The 13,478-nt window shown below is 42.5% G+C and overlaps 1 protein-coding gene and 1 long non-coding RNA gene across 3 annotated transcripts in view; one reads left to right on the forward strand and one right to left on the reverse strand.

The window, feature by feature from the left end:
• Positions 1 to 5,513, reverse strand: part of LOC115604207 — a 53,486-nt gene extending 47,973 nt beyond the window's left edge. For both annotated transcript variants that reach the window (XR_003990153.2, XR_003990154.1), the window contains exons 1-2: positions 5,467 to 5,513; positions 1,330 to 1,444 (exon numbers count right to left, since the gene is read on the reverse strand). This is a non-coding gene — a long non-coding RNA (uncharacterized LOC115604207). The remainder of the gene's footprint in view (positions 1 to 1,329; positions 1,445 to 5,466) is intronic.
• Positions 5,514 to 5,526: 13 nt separating this feature from the next.
• Positions 5,527 to 13,478, forward strand: part of MED14 (mediator complex subunit 14) — a 37,938-nt gene continuing 29,986 nt past the window's right edge. Inside the window, exons 1-2 of the mRNA XM_030477088.1 lie at positions 5,527 to 5,953; positions 8,049 to 8,075. Of these exons, the coding sequence (XP_030332948.1) occupies positions 5,772 to 5,953; positions 8,049 to 8,075 (209 nt within the window). The 5' untranslated portion in view covers positions 5,527 to 5,771. The remainder of the gene's footprint in view (positions 5,954 to 8,048; positions 8,076 to 13,478) is intronic.

A 13,478-nucleotide genomic window follows, 5' to 3' on the forward strand; every position in this document is an offset into this window, starting at 1 on the left:
CTGGGTATGACTAATCAGATCTACTTCCCTGATATTCTCTCCATCTCTTTAGGTGTTTGCACAGATAAATCCTTCTGGCCAAAAGTACTTTCATGTTGAAGTAAATGCTCACTTTGTATTTTTCCAGCATATGTGTATTTTTCAAATTCTGAGTTAACACTCAGGGACTGTTAGAAGGGAGAAATCACAGGTTAGGGATGGTGTTGTCAAGTTGTTCAAGTCACTGATTGAACAGTGTCATTTATCACTTCACTGCCATGCGCTAGATCAGGGATTCTTTCTCCTTTGTTAGCTTTTTGAAGATGTAGGGTACAGAAAGGATGTTGCTGTTTTGCTCCTATTTCAGAATTACTTGTGAACAAAGCATTTTTTTTATTCACAGAAAAAAAATGCAGTTTGTATGGTTGAAATAGTAAATTGAGTTGTAATTAACTGAATTACAATGCTAATGAAAACTCTTTTGATGACAGCAAGGCCTTTAGCTACCTTTAGTTCCAGTCTGACAAAGACAAACCACTTTAAAATTTACAAGGGATATCAATAGTGTTAGTAAAGAAGCCCCAAAAGAAGTTCAGACTAATGCGGCTATAAACCATTTTGCATTATTATAAGAAAAGGGACTTTTATAAATCCAAGTAAAATCAAAGATTCTATTTTATAACTTGGAGAATGTTCCTTTTCTTAAGTTGCTCATAACATATAATTAGAACTGCAGTGTACTTTACTACACGCTGCACAAGAGGTTCTCTGTCTCACAGTGGCACACTGTCTCACACACCATGAGTGACTGACAGAGAACTCTCAATCTGTTACTGTATGTTTTCCATCATTCCAAAAAACAGTTGCCAAACTTAATCCTGTGAAGAAAGTAGACCAAAAAAAGAGATGTAACATAGCATTTTAAAACTTAGAGGTTGTTTGGTTTTTTTTAATTGGATCCCTTTGTAGCCTTTTTAATAAACAGAAAAAAAAGCAGAGCGCTTGTGCAGTAACCAGCTACAAACCCCCTTCCCCTAACACACACACATACACTTTTGCAAAGAATGCTCTACTGTAGGTACAACAGCCCTGTACAATTCACAAACAAGTGATTTGTGTAATGAAGTACAGAACTATCAACAAATAATCACTAATAAAGATACAGGCCATAAAATCATTTGTGATCAGAAGGTCAGTGGTATTTTTCATCTGGACTTTTATCATAACATCATAGAAAAAGTCTTATGTTAATGTGAGTGCTACAATGGAAAACGTTAATTATTTTTTGGCTATTGGTATGTGTTTGATGAATAGTGATGCACGGTATCCCGTTAGAATTTAAATACATACCTTAACTTTCATCAAATACAAGCTTGAAGCTTTGTAAGTTCATAACACGCAGCACTGCAATAACTGATATTATGTGTGGGAGGTCTCCCCATCGTATCTGATTCTCTGATGTCTTCTGAAAAGCATGAAAGATATCAAACTTTTTATTACTCCTAATTTATACAGGCACTTGGATATAACATTGCAAAGTGTTGCAACACTTTATGGATCAAGTGATTGACAAGGAACCTATACACTATATTTGTGTGCTGTTATTTTTTATTATTAAAAGAATGCTTAAATCTCAAGTCCAGGAGATGCCTGTGTTTTTAAACAGTTCTCTGATAAGAAAAAACTGACAGAGAAATGGAACGATCATGCTCTAAACCACACAAATACAGGATAGCTAGGAGGCTGCCTTGCAAAGTGCGATACGGTCTACCTCCCTCCCACTGAACATTTGTCCCATGGTTCCAAAGAACAGTAAATGTTTAACTTCTCTGGAAATAGCAAGTGATCTGCTGTCCTTCCCATTAGCTCTATTACACTATTAGCTCCATGGCTAAATATCAACAGGTTTTGATCGACCAACAAATTCCTACCTGAAGGTAGGCTTCTAGGCTCCCCACTACGGTAACAAGGAGGAGCCAGTTTAAAAGATTTGGCTGCTTGGGTAAGTATTCATGTACAGAGGGGTGCAATCACTGCTGTAGCTATTTCACAAGTCACGAAGCTGAGGCATGTGCCCATAGTCACAAAGTGCATTAACAACAATGTTAGAAGGAGAAGCTGACATTCTGAATGCTCAACGCTATCTGCACTGGAAAGATGTGGCACTACTCCTGGGCTGGCAATGCCCAAGCCTTTCTTGATCCCAACCCTCCTTTAAGCCAGACTTAGCAGCACATTACAACAGCAGTACAGTCCTAACGCAGCAGAGTACCATGCTGCTCGTGCAACCTGAGAGGCACCTACTGCACAGCGGAGGACACGATGCACATAGCAGGAACTGGCCAGGCTGATGTCTGGAGACAGGCTGCAACCCTGGGCAGCCCCCTGCGAGGGCATCACCCCCGTCCCCCTGGGAGCCCACCAGATCCTTCTGCCAGGCAAGAAAGCGTGACAATAATCTCAGGATTGTTAAAATGTCATTGCTTTTAACAGCACATTCAAGAGTTTTGGTAAAATACTATAATCCCAGTAACTAGGAAGTATAGAAGCAGATCAACTATAGTTGATCAGCTATCAACAGAAAAATAAACCACATCTATCAAAGAACATCAGATTATATTTTACCCATGCAAACTGCAAAATTCTGTAACTCAAAATGAATTGCCCAGGGCATATAATTTAGCAACAGACACTACTGTACAGAAGAGTACAATTTGGATTAAGTTTCAGCATTATTCACTGTTTCTGCTTGACTATTCTCCTGAAATGCATCATTGTGTTGTACTTGGAGCCCATTCTGTTATTTGAAGAATTGCATCTAGAGAGTGATATTTACCTTGAAGTATTCATTCAAGAACTTTCGTTGTCTACGTGCAACAAATTTATGTTTTTAGTGACTGCAGGCCTGACCTGCAGTCCACAATGGCAGTCCACACTCAGATACGCCATTTTTCATCTATGCACATAAGAAATTGAGGATCTATGATTGCAGGAACCAACAGCCTCAATCAGAACTGAAGCTTCATCATCCTTTATGGCTTGAAAATCCAACTTTGTCACCCTTTAGGGAGAATGATACATTATATAGGGGTTACCTATAGTATACCCAACAACTGTGCAATTCATCAGGTCACGTGAAAGCACTATGCAGGGAGCCCTCTCTCCCCCAGAAGTCCCGTTATTCTTTGCAGCAACCCCACTGCCCCAGCTTTCTCCCTCCCACAGTTTTGTCTTTGCCACCCCAACAGACTTCTGAAACCTATTCCCAGTTCCTGCAAGCTGGGGTTTTGAATACAGACACAGTGCTCATCCTTCTTAGAAGCACTTGTATCAAAGAATGGCAGCGCTGCCAACCTCAGAAAGGCAACCAGAAGCAGGAAACATACTTCCTTTTACACGAGTATTATGTAGGCCAGTCACCTGATTTTTGAACTCCTAACACCCATCTCCAGCTTAATGTTAAAACAATTAATCTTGCCAAGTCTCCCAGCAGCATGTTTGTTGTGTGCACACAAGCATAAGCCTTGAGCTTCTGAAATTTCCCTGTGGCTGCTCTTGCTTTCTTTGAAAACAGTATCAAGCACTTCTTTCCTATACAGCCATGTGAGAGAAGAGCCATGAGCCTGATTAACTTCTCCTCTCCCAGAGAAGTGGAGAAAGGCAGCCAGGCTGAGAATATCCCTCCTCCCCAGCCAAGGCGGAAAAATTCACCAAGACCAGAGCTTCTCCAATAAAAGACAACTCTAAGAGGAGCAAAGTCACATTCCACCACAATTTCCCACCTGCCTTTTCATCAACAAAACCTGAGCCTGTGCCACTGAAATCAACAGGAATTATATTATGGACTAGATTGGAAGAGAAGAAATAGGAAGAATGGAAAAGAATAATAAAAAAGCCTACATTCTAAGTTATAGTTGTCATAGATAGCCTAACCACATTCCTGTGCAGGTAAGTCACTATTTTCTTCAACAATGCAACTAGTTGGCCGTAAAATGAGTCCACTGCATTTATTCATGCCTGTAGAGGCAAAAAAAAAAGATTTTCATACATTTGGAAAAACCGATCTTTGCAATGCGGAGGCAAGAACTTACAACACATTAAGTGAATAACTTGTATTCACCTGTATTGAAAAAAACCAACCACAATAACCTCCATTAACCTAAAAAAACCCCAAGAAAAGCAAAACTTAAGTCCACAGGTGGTTTCTAGACCCTTCTCTCCTCAGAGGTGAGGCACTGGCTGGCAGCCCACACCGCAACGCGGGAGCTGGTGAGCCAATGTGGAGTTAACAGTCCGTCTTGCTCAATTCACCATTTTATGCTCCACGGAGAGTATGGAAGAGCCTGCCTGCCAGGGTAGCTGCTCCTTGTCAGTCAGCTCATAGCCTGGAGCAAGAAACATGCTCCCTGCAGGAACAGAACTGACTATTCTTGTTGCTGGCATAGATGCCATTGTTATTGTTCTACTGCTATTATCATCATTAAATTGTTGATTCCACACTTCACAGGTTGAAATTTTTTTTACTTTCCCCTTAGAAACAGTAAGAGGTTTTTAGAAGTCTACATTTAATACAAAAGAAGTAGGACCTTTTCTTCTTTTTATTAAACTTTGAGGAGTTTGGCTATTTATTGTCTACAATGTGCCTATTTCAGTGATTTCTTTGTAATCATATGGCGAGTATTTAAGATTTAACACTCGAGTGAATCATGATACAAAACAGCCAAGATTTATACTACTCCTTTCCTTACACAATCCACTTTGGTAACAACTACATTAAAAAATCCATCTTCAGTTGTTTACAGACCTCCCTTCTCTCTTCAGAAGCACCAGTTAATCTGGAAGACAGAAACATGCACAAGTTCCCACGGTTTTGTGTTTATCACCAGACCCCACCGACCACTCTGCTGCCCACTGCTCCTTTCCCTACCTTCATCAGCGACTCTAAAGGAGGGTGTACAGCTAGCTACCCCTAACCTCGGTGCCCGGCACCGCTCTGCACCCTTCACACATGCCTCAGATTTCCCAGGTCGTTGCAAAGGGATTAGCCAGCCCAGCGCATCACACAGACCGTCGCCCCCTTGACAGGCTGCAGAACCGCATCACAGGCTCTCTGAGACGCTAAACCCGCCATCTGCTTCTCCCTCGCCCCGTATTCCAACAACGGAAGAGCTGTGCGTCCCCTCTGTTACCAATCACTGCCCCTTCAACCGGGCGCTGCCGGGAAGCGCTCCAGGGAAGGCAGCCGCCTCCAGCCCTTGCCCCGACAGCTCGCCCCCAAGCACAGCGCCACTTCCCCTCCCCGCGGTGCTCTACGAGCAGCCAGCCAGGCTCGGCCCCTTCGGCCTCCCCGCCGCTGGACGGGCGCAGGAGGCAGGGGGCAGGCCGCGCCCCCCGCCCGCCTTCCCGCCGCCTCAGCGCCGCTGGGCCGCGACGGGCGCCCCCCGCCACCGGCGGCCCCGCCCCGCTCCGCCCGCTCCACACACCCACCTCCCGCCCCGGCATAGGCTTCCCCGGAAAGGTTCTCTTTCCGGTCCGCCCCAGCTGTTCGCTTCCGGTTCCGTGCCCCCAACATGGCGGCGGCCCCTGCGCCGAGCGGCGGGGTCTGAGCGTTGCGGCTCTCCCTTAGCGCCGCGCCCCGCGCCCGCGTTCGCCGCTGCCCACCCCGCTCCCTCCGTGCGGGGTGAGTCGGGCCCGGGGCCGGTGCCTTCGGGAGCGCCGGCCGCGCTCCCCACCCCCCTCCCCCGGGCTGCCGAGCGGTTCCTGCCCGGGGTTGAGGCGCTGCCGCCGCCGCCATGGCGCCGGTGCAGCTGGAGAGCAACCAGCTGGTGCCGGCCGGCGGGGGCCCCGCGTCAGCCCCGGCCCCGCCGGCCCCCGGCGCTGTGACAGCCGCCGCCAGCCCCGGCTACCGGCTCAGCACCCTCATCGACTTCCTGCTGCACCGGACCTACGCCGAGCTCACCGTGCTGGCCGACCTGTGAGTGCCCCCGCTGCCCCCGGCCCGCTCCCGCGCCTCTCCCCGCCCGGCTGCCAGGGCTACCGGTGCCACCTCCCAGCATCCCGGGGGGTGAGGAGGCCTCGCAGGGGATCCGTCCCGGTTCTCGGGCGGAGCTGGAGATGGGGAGTTGGGTGCTCCTTTCCTTTCTCCCACCCCGTGGAAATGCCCTGTTTGTGCAGGCTTGTATCTTGTTGGGCCATACTCAGGGGCCTGGTGAAAGTTGCCAAGTGGTCTCTCATGAATAGGGAAAATTCTTCCCTGTGAGGGTGCTGAGGCACTGCACAGGTTGCCCAGAGAAGCTGTGGCTGCCCCATCCCTGGCAGTGTTCAAGGCCAGGTTGGATGGGGCTTGGAGCAACCTGGTCTAGTGGAAGGTGTCCCTGCCCATGGCAGGGCGGTGGGAACCAGGCGAGCTTTAAGGTGCCTTCCAACCCAAAGCATTCTATGACTCTAAGAAAATGATGACAAGGAGTGCAGGGCAGCTGGGTGCAGGTTGTCCAGTTAAAAGCTTAAGTTTGCCACCACGTTACTGGCAGAAAACCAGCGGTTGTGTTTGTACTGATACCAGCATACACAAAACTAAAACAAGTGAAACTGAGATGTTTTCAAATGCTGCAACTCCTTGAGTTACCTGTGTACTTCTTAAAATATCATCTGATTGTTTTGGGGAAATAAGTTATTTACATTTACTTTATGATCTGCTATGCTGATGTTGTTGTGTTTGAAGTGGCAAAACAAAGGAATGTTTTTGGGCCAAGAAAAACTTTCCTGAAAGCATCTATACTTTGAATAAACCTGTTTCTCTTTTACTTTGTTTAGCCTTAGAGGTTCTTGTGGGGAACCTGTATGTTTTAAGAAGTGACGTACAGAACAAATAGAAAAAGATAGGTATAGTTCTTGTAAAATACCATATCTGGTAAGAAGGCAAACACAGTTTTGCTTGACTTGGGGTTAAGAGTGTTCAAACTCTGGAAAGGATGAGGAGTTTTAGAATTTTGCTTTGGAAAAACTTCCAAAATGCCATTCAGGAAGTCTTTCCTGTATGCTTGTGGTATGTGCAGACAGTAATTGGTACTGTATGCATTCTTGTAGGAGCGTGTGCCTGTGATGTCTTTTATTCTTGTTTTAAGGTGCAGAGCAGGTCCTTTTGACTTCAGTACATAATTAAGGTACAAAATAAAATGGGCAGTGCAAACAGCACATGAGGAATGCTTTGGGCACTTTGATTCACCAAGTAGTTTATAAGCTGTGTGATGTCCCCTCCGAAGGCAGAGTGAACTAGATTTTTCCCATAAAGCATGGACTTGGCTAGTAGAAAGCTGAGCTGCAAAGTATTCTCCTTCCCTCCAACAAAATGATTTCTCATTCTTTTACCTGCACCAGCCTAATGCTATTCTAGTCCTAGAGAAAAAAATAACTTTTTAAAAGAGATGCCAGTGATACCTGTGGAACATTACAGATATACGGTACCCTCTCTGCAGTAGTATCAGTCACACAGGTCATTGATGCTTCCGGAGTATGGCATTTCTCCTCTTTTAGATTGATTAAAAAGAGAAGAGAAACTCATTTCAGACAACTTGGGAAACAGCAAATTTTGACACCTGCTGCAGATGTTCTGGGATTACTACCATGAATTAGTTATCTCTAGTCATGGATGCTTAGTGAGAGTCATCAGTTACAAAGCACAGGCAGTGATACTGTGTGGCTCATTAGATTAGTACAACTCTTGTGATTTCAGCGCACTTCATCAAGCTTTAGAATTAATTTGACCAGTTCCAGCTTTCCTGGTACACAGAAGTGGCAGGTGCCCTGTGATGCTGTTCTACACCTGGTTTTATTTATTTTTTTTCCCCTTTAACTGGGCTGCTTTGTAGAGCTGCCAAGCTGCTCCCTTTATCAAACATGTAATTTCACTGTGTTTTGGAAACGCTTTCAATCACAGAAATTTTGACATGCTCTTTATAGGTGTGTGGAATTTCTTCTTGTACTTAGTTGAAGGTTACTAGTGAGATTTCCAGTAGTCTGAAATGTAATAAAATAATTTATAATGTGGCTTTTTTTTTTTCCTTATGCAGATTACCAAGAAAGACTGACATGGAGAGGTGAGTTACAATAAGACAAGCTGTAATGCATGTTTAAATATAGAACTTTCAGGATATTAAGATTAATATAGAACTGTTTAAATACAATATTATTCTCCTACTTTTAGATTTTATGCAAGAAAATAAGCCTTGTCTCACTGTCACTACATAGTTTCAAGATTTTTCTCAGCATCAATGGCAATATTAGTTTTTGTTGGGTTGTGATTTTATTGTTGTTTGGCTTTTTGTTTCTGTTGCACTGTTCAGGAACATACTGTTGCTGTTATAGTAGGTGAGCTCTGTTAAGGGCATTTTTCTGTTAATGAAACTTGAAGCAATGAAGTGACAGTAAAGCTGATGTGAAAAGGAACTGGAGAAGCCGAATAGATGTTAGTTAGTGTGATAAAGAAACTTTTTGTTTGGAGGAAGCAGTTCAACATTGAAATCAAGGTAAAAACCTCTTTTCTGCTTTTTTCCATGTTACCTGATCTTTCTTATCATGAGCACTGTTTTCTACTTTCGTGTGTGTTTTTGAAGCATGAAGATTATTAGAGAACAAATGCAAGAGACCAAAACAGTCCTTTCCCTCACCCCCAAGACAAAATACCCTGATTTACTTTTTTGTTTCTTTGAGTAAATTTTATGGAGCTTGTCAGAAAATTGTTTCCTTCATTTGTGTTGACATGCTGATTGACCTAGCTTTCTTCGGAGACATACAGCAGCTGTGATATTCTGAAGAATGCTAATAAAGAATAGTGTGTAGCATGATGATCATTAATACAGTTATCTCAAATCTTCCAGAACTCTTATAACATGTTGTGGAATTAATCCCATTTTCAGGGAATCGTAACCTAGGATGATTCCTCGTGCCCTTTTTCTTTATATATCATATTTTTACAAAGAGAAACAATGTGTGTTTTGTTGTTTGTTTGTTTTTAATTATCACACTATTTGCTGAGGAAATTACATTCAACTTGGTTCCAGAGCTCTCTTGTAGTGGTGGGGAGGCTTCTCCCATCTGGATGTTTAGCATTTCTTGGTAAAGCTGCAATCTACTTTGTGAGACACACAGGTCTGGAGCAACAATGTATTACAGATAAAAGAAAACAAGACAGCCTTCAATAGTTACAAAGAATGTTCTGCAGTTGAAATTGTCTTGAAATTAAATATTCACGTGTGTGTTAGCTTTGACTTGCAATTCTTCTTGGTGAAGTGGCTTTCCAGCTCTTGGAGGAAATCTGAAAGGAATGTGGTTTAATTATCCGGATTATTCTATTTTTCGTAACATTGAGAGCTTTAATGCAGCAGTAATTCAAGCTCTGTTTCTTGAGGCTAGCCCGGTGACATGGCATACATACTTTGGTGAAGATGTGATGGTATTATCCTCTAATAAAGTTCACATAAAATCTAAGTTCATTACTGCAGTGCCTAGCTAAATGCTGTGGTGAGAAAAACTGATAGGAAATTATGCATCGTAGCATATTTTTGGTTTTCTTTCTAAAGGCTCATTTAATAGTTATCAGTGTTAGGAATTAATAACTCTTGCAACAAGAAGGAAGTGGTTGCATTAAAAAAATCAGTGCCATTGCGTAAAATTAATAGTGCTGAGTTCTGGAGTAAATCCAGGGGCTTTTTGATAACGGAGACCTTTTTTCCTCTCTGTATTCTTTACCTTTTCCTTTTTATTCTCCAAGAAAATGTAATATGTGGGAAACTTATCTAAATACAGTAATGGTGGTATAATGTATATATGGTTGGACTTGATCTTAAAACTCTTTTCCAATCTAGTTGATTCGATGATTCTGTAAGGTTTAACTGGAACTTGGATTATAACTTTGCAAGGCCCTGTCTTCTCTTGTGGGGAAATGTAAGGTAAAACTTTCCACCTGCGTTCCTGAATGAACAGTTCCTGATGAGAAGTATTTAAAAGAGAGGTGGTGTTATAATACTTCCAAGAACTATATAAACATACTGTTTTCCTAAAACCAGGCAGTTTCCCTGCTGGTTTTGCAGTAGTTAGTTACTTCTCAAACTCTCAGCAAGGACTCTATCATCTACACAAGATTAAAAAGGGGAAAAAAAAAAGGCATTCAGAACTGTTGTAAAAACATGTTGTTCATGACTTCAATAACCATGCAATTACAGAGCTAATTTTTGTGAAACATTGAGTTCTGTTCTTTTCTAATGACAAAATGACTGTTATTTCACTTGTTCATAGACATGGATAATGATTTTAATGGTTGGAATAGTACTTTGGAGGTACCTAGTCCAACCCTCTGCTTGAAGTAAAAGACACTTTCGAAGTCAGGGTCATATCCAGTTGAGTTTTAAATATCTTCAAGGATGGAAATCCTGCAACCTTTCTGGCCAACCTAATTAAGTCTTTTACTGCATCACTCTGTGTTTCTTTGTTTTCCCAATGTCGAACTAGTTTATTACTGGTTTAGTTTGTGGCTGTTGGCCCTCAGCCTTTTGCACTTTTGAGACGAGTCTGTTCCGTCTTCTTTATAATGCCCCTTTTGATATTTGAAGATGGCAGTAGCATCTCACCATAGCCTTCTCAAGCAGAAGCAAACACAACTTCCTCAGCCCCGTCTTGTATACAATGTGTTCACGCCCCTGACACACTTCTGTAAGGCAGCATTTTTCTTGGCTAGGGAGTATAAAACTGGATGTCATGCTTCAGATATAGTCTCACAAATGCTGACTCAAGGTGAATAATTGCCTTCCTTGATCTAGGCTGCACTGGTGCTAATGCAGCCTGTGATTGTTGCAAGGGCTCGCTGCTGATGCCTGTTCACCTATCCACCAGGACCCCCAGGTCCACTTCTGCAGAGCTGCTGCCCCGCTGCACCTTAGTACCCAGCCTGTGCTGTTGCATGAGATTGTTTCCAGATACGGGACTTTACATGTGGTTTTGCTGAACATCATGGGGTTCCTGTCAGCCAGTTCCTCCAATCAGCCGAGGCCCTTCTGTTTGCTCTCACCAGTTTGGCATCACCTGCACACTTCCAAAGGGTGCATTCCTTCGCATCATGCAGGTTGTTGATGGAGGTGTTAAATTGTATTGGTCCCAGTATTGACCCTCAAGGAACACCGCTAATAACCAGCATTAAAGAAACCCAACTGGTAGCCAGTCACAGCCTTTCATTACTGGCAGTCCAGCCAGTTTTTCACTTGCCTTGCAGTCCACTTACCCATACCATATGTCACCAGCTTGGCTTGAAGGATGCTGTGTGAGGTCTGGGCAAAAACTGGGCAAAAATTCAATATAAATGCATCTTCTGTTCTGCCCTTGATCATCCTGTTGAAGGCAATCGTATTGGTCACAGATGGTGTGCCATTGGCAAATCTATGCTGGCTGTTCCCAGGCTCCTTTAATGTCCATTATTTATGTGGATGTAGCTTCTGGGAGGATTTGTTCTATGAATTTTCTCAACTGAACTTAGGCCAACTGGCCTATAGGTCCCTAGATCCTTCTTGAAGAAGGGCATGATGTTTGCTTTGTTTGCCTTTTTCTAGTCATCAAGACCTTAGATCACTGTTGCCTTTAGAAAATGATAGGGAGCAACTTTACAGTGGCATGGATCAGCTCCCTCAGCACCCTTGGATGCATTACACCTCAGTCCAGTGGCTTTTTGTCTGTCAAGCTTGCTTAGGAGGTCCTTAACTTGTTATTCTTCTCTGTAGCTAATACTTCCCTCCCCCAGGTTTCATTTTCCTTGAATAAAATCTTTTGTGCAGCCCAGCATAAGGTCCTGTATCTACAATGAAGGACAAAGGAAGGCAGCAAAATTGATTCTGCAAAGTAGAAGTAGCAAGTCTTGTATAACTTCATACATGTGGTATTAACAGAACAGTTATTGGAATACTGTGTATAGTTTTATCAGTCATTTTCATTATTAAATTGCTGCGGTTTTTATGTTGGTTTTTTTGGGGGGGAGGGGAAGGAGGATATACTTTTGATTTCTGGTCAGAGAAAATCACTTTGAATTTTTCTTGCTATTCTGCTGTTTTCACCACATTGACTGACGTAACTCCTAGATCTTAGCAACTTCTATATGGAGTTTGTCTGAGAGATTACTGGCGTTCTTAAGTTTCACCGTAGAAATCTTTCAAATCCCATAGCCTTTCTGAATCTTTCAAAGTTCTCAGCATCTTGTTTTCATAGTGTGGTTGCTGGTTGAGCAGTAGGTACATATAGCGGTGTGTCCACCACTTGAAAATTTAATATCAGGCTGAATGCCATTTTAAAACTCATGCTATGGAACACAGAGAAGTTAGTGGCTTAATGCCCAAGTTCTTGGATGATGTTTGTAGTGTGTAATGCAAGAAACTGGACCAGATGGTATTAGTTGTGCTTCTGGTCTAAATGTTCATCTGCTACAAGCAGATTATGCTTTACTTACTACGAAGAAGAGTTAACCTCATTACACCAACACTTCCAGCAGAAACAGGCTCTATCTGTGTTATGAATACATGTTTTCCAGATTAGGATCAGAAGGTGTGACGTCTGTTTGGTAGATGCTAATATCTGTTGCAGTGATTAATGTTCTTTTTGTCCACGTTTTTGTTAGTTCAGAAAACCCCATCACGAAAAAAGCTTCGGTTTGGGTTTTTTTTTTCAAAGTAACTGGAAAACCATGGTGAAATTAGTGAATTGAACATGTAGAAAGGGAGGAAAACTTCTATAAACAGTAGATTAAGTTGTATTTCAGAGTGTATGGTATTACGGATCTGCACTGTAGATCTGCATGTCTTGTCTAATGCATCTACAATGTAGATCTGTAATGAAGGGGAAAAATCTGGGTGTGCCTCCTTTATGTTCTCTTTTATGAAAACTAACTCCTAAGACATGCAAACATACATTGTCTCATTTTGACTGCCTCATAAAAAGCAGGTGGGAGGAATATTGACTATAAGTAATTCATTCTTATCCAAATTTATTTGCAAGGCAGGAATGGAAAGTAATATGGTGGAAGTTTTTTGTGGTCTTGCTTACCATCACCCCCCTGTTTCCTGACAGAATGGTAGTATATTGTAACATACTGTGTAAAGACGTCTTAAAATTACTAGAGTGATATTTTGTACAGTATCTGATTTATTTCTGGGGTTTTTTGTGTCACTGTAATGTTACTGCTAGCTCCTTTAACCCTTAGGTATATTGCCTTGTCTACTTTAAACTCAACCATAAGCCCTGGGGAAATCCTGTAAAAGGTGTAAAAATAATTCAGTTGAGTTCACTGTGGAATTGTTTCTCTTAAAATTAGTAATTAATTCATGTGAATATGCTTTTTTTGTTTCCCCAAACAGTCTTGGTTGGTTAGAATCTATATATGTCGTTAGCATTTAGATACTCAGAACAGTGAGCTGCTTCTTTTTCCATGTTCTAATCAAACAAACCATATATTAGTGATGCCTTCA

The sequence above is a fragment of the Strigops habroptila genome, chromosome 2 (assembly GCF_004027225.2).
Source record: "Strigops habroptila isolate Jane chromosome 2, bStrHab1.2.pri, whole genome shotgun sequence".
In the NCBI taxonomy this organism is placed as follows: Eukaryota; Metazoa; Chordata; class Aves; order Psittaciformes; family Psittacidae; genus Strigops; species Strigops habroptila.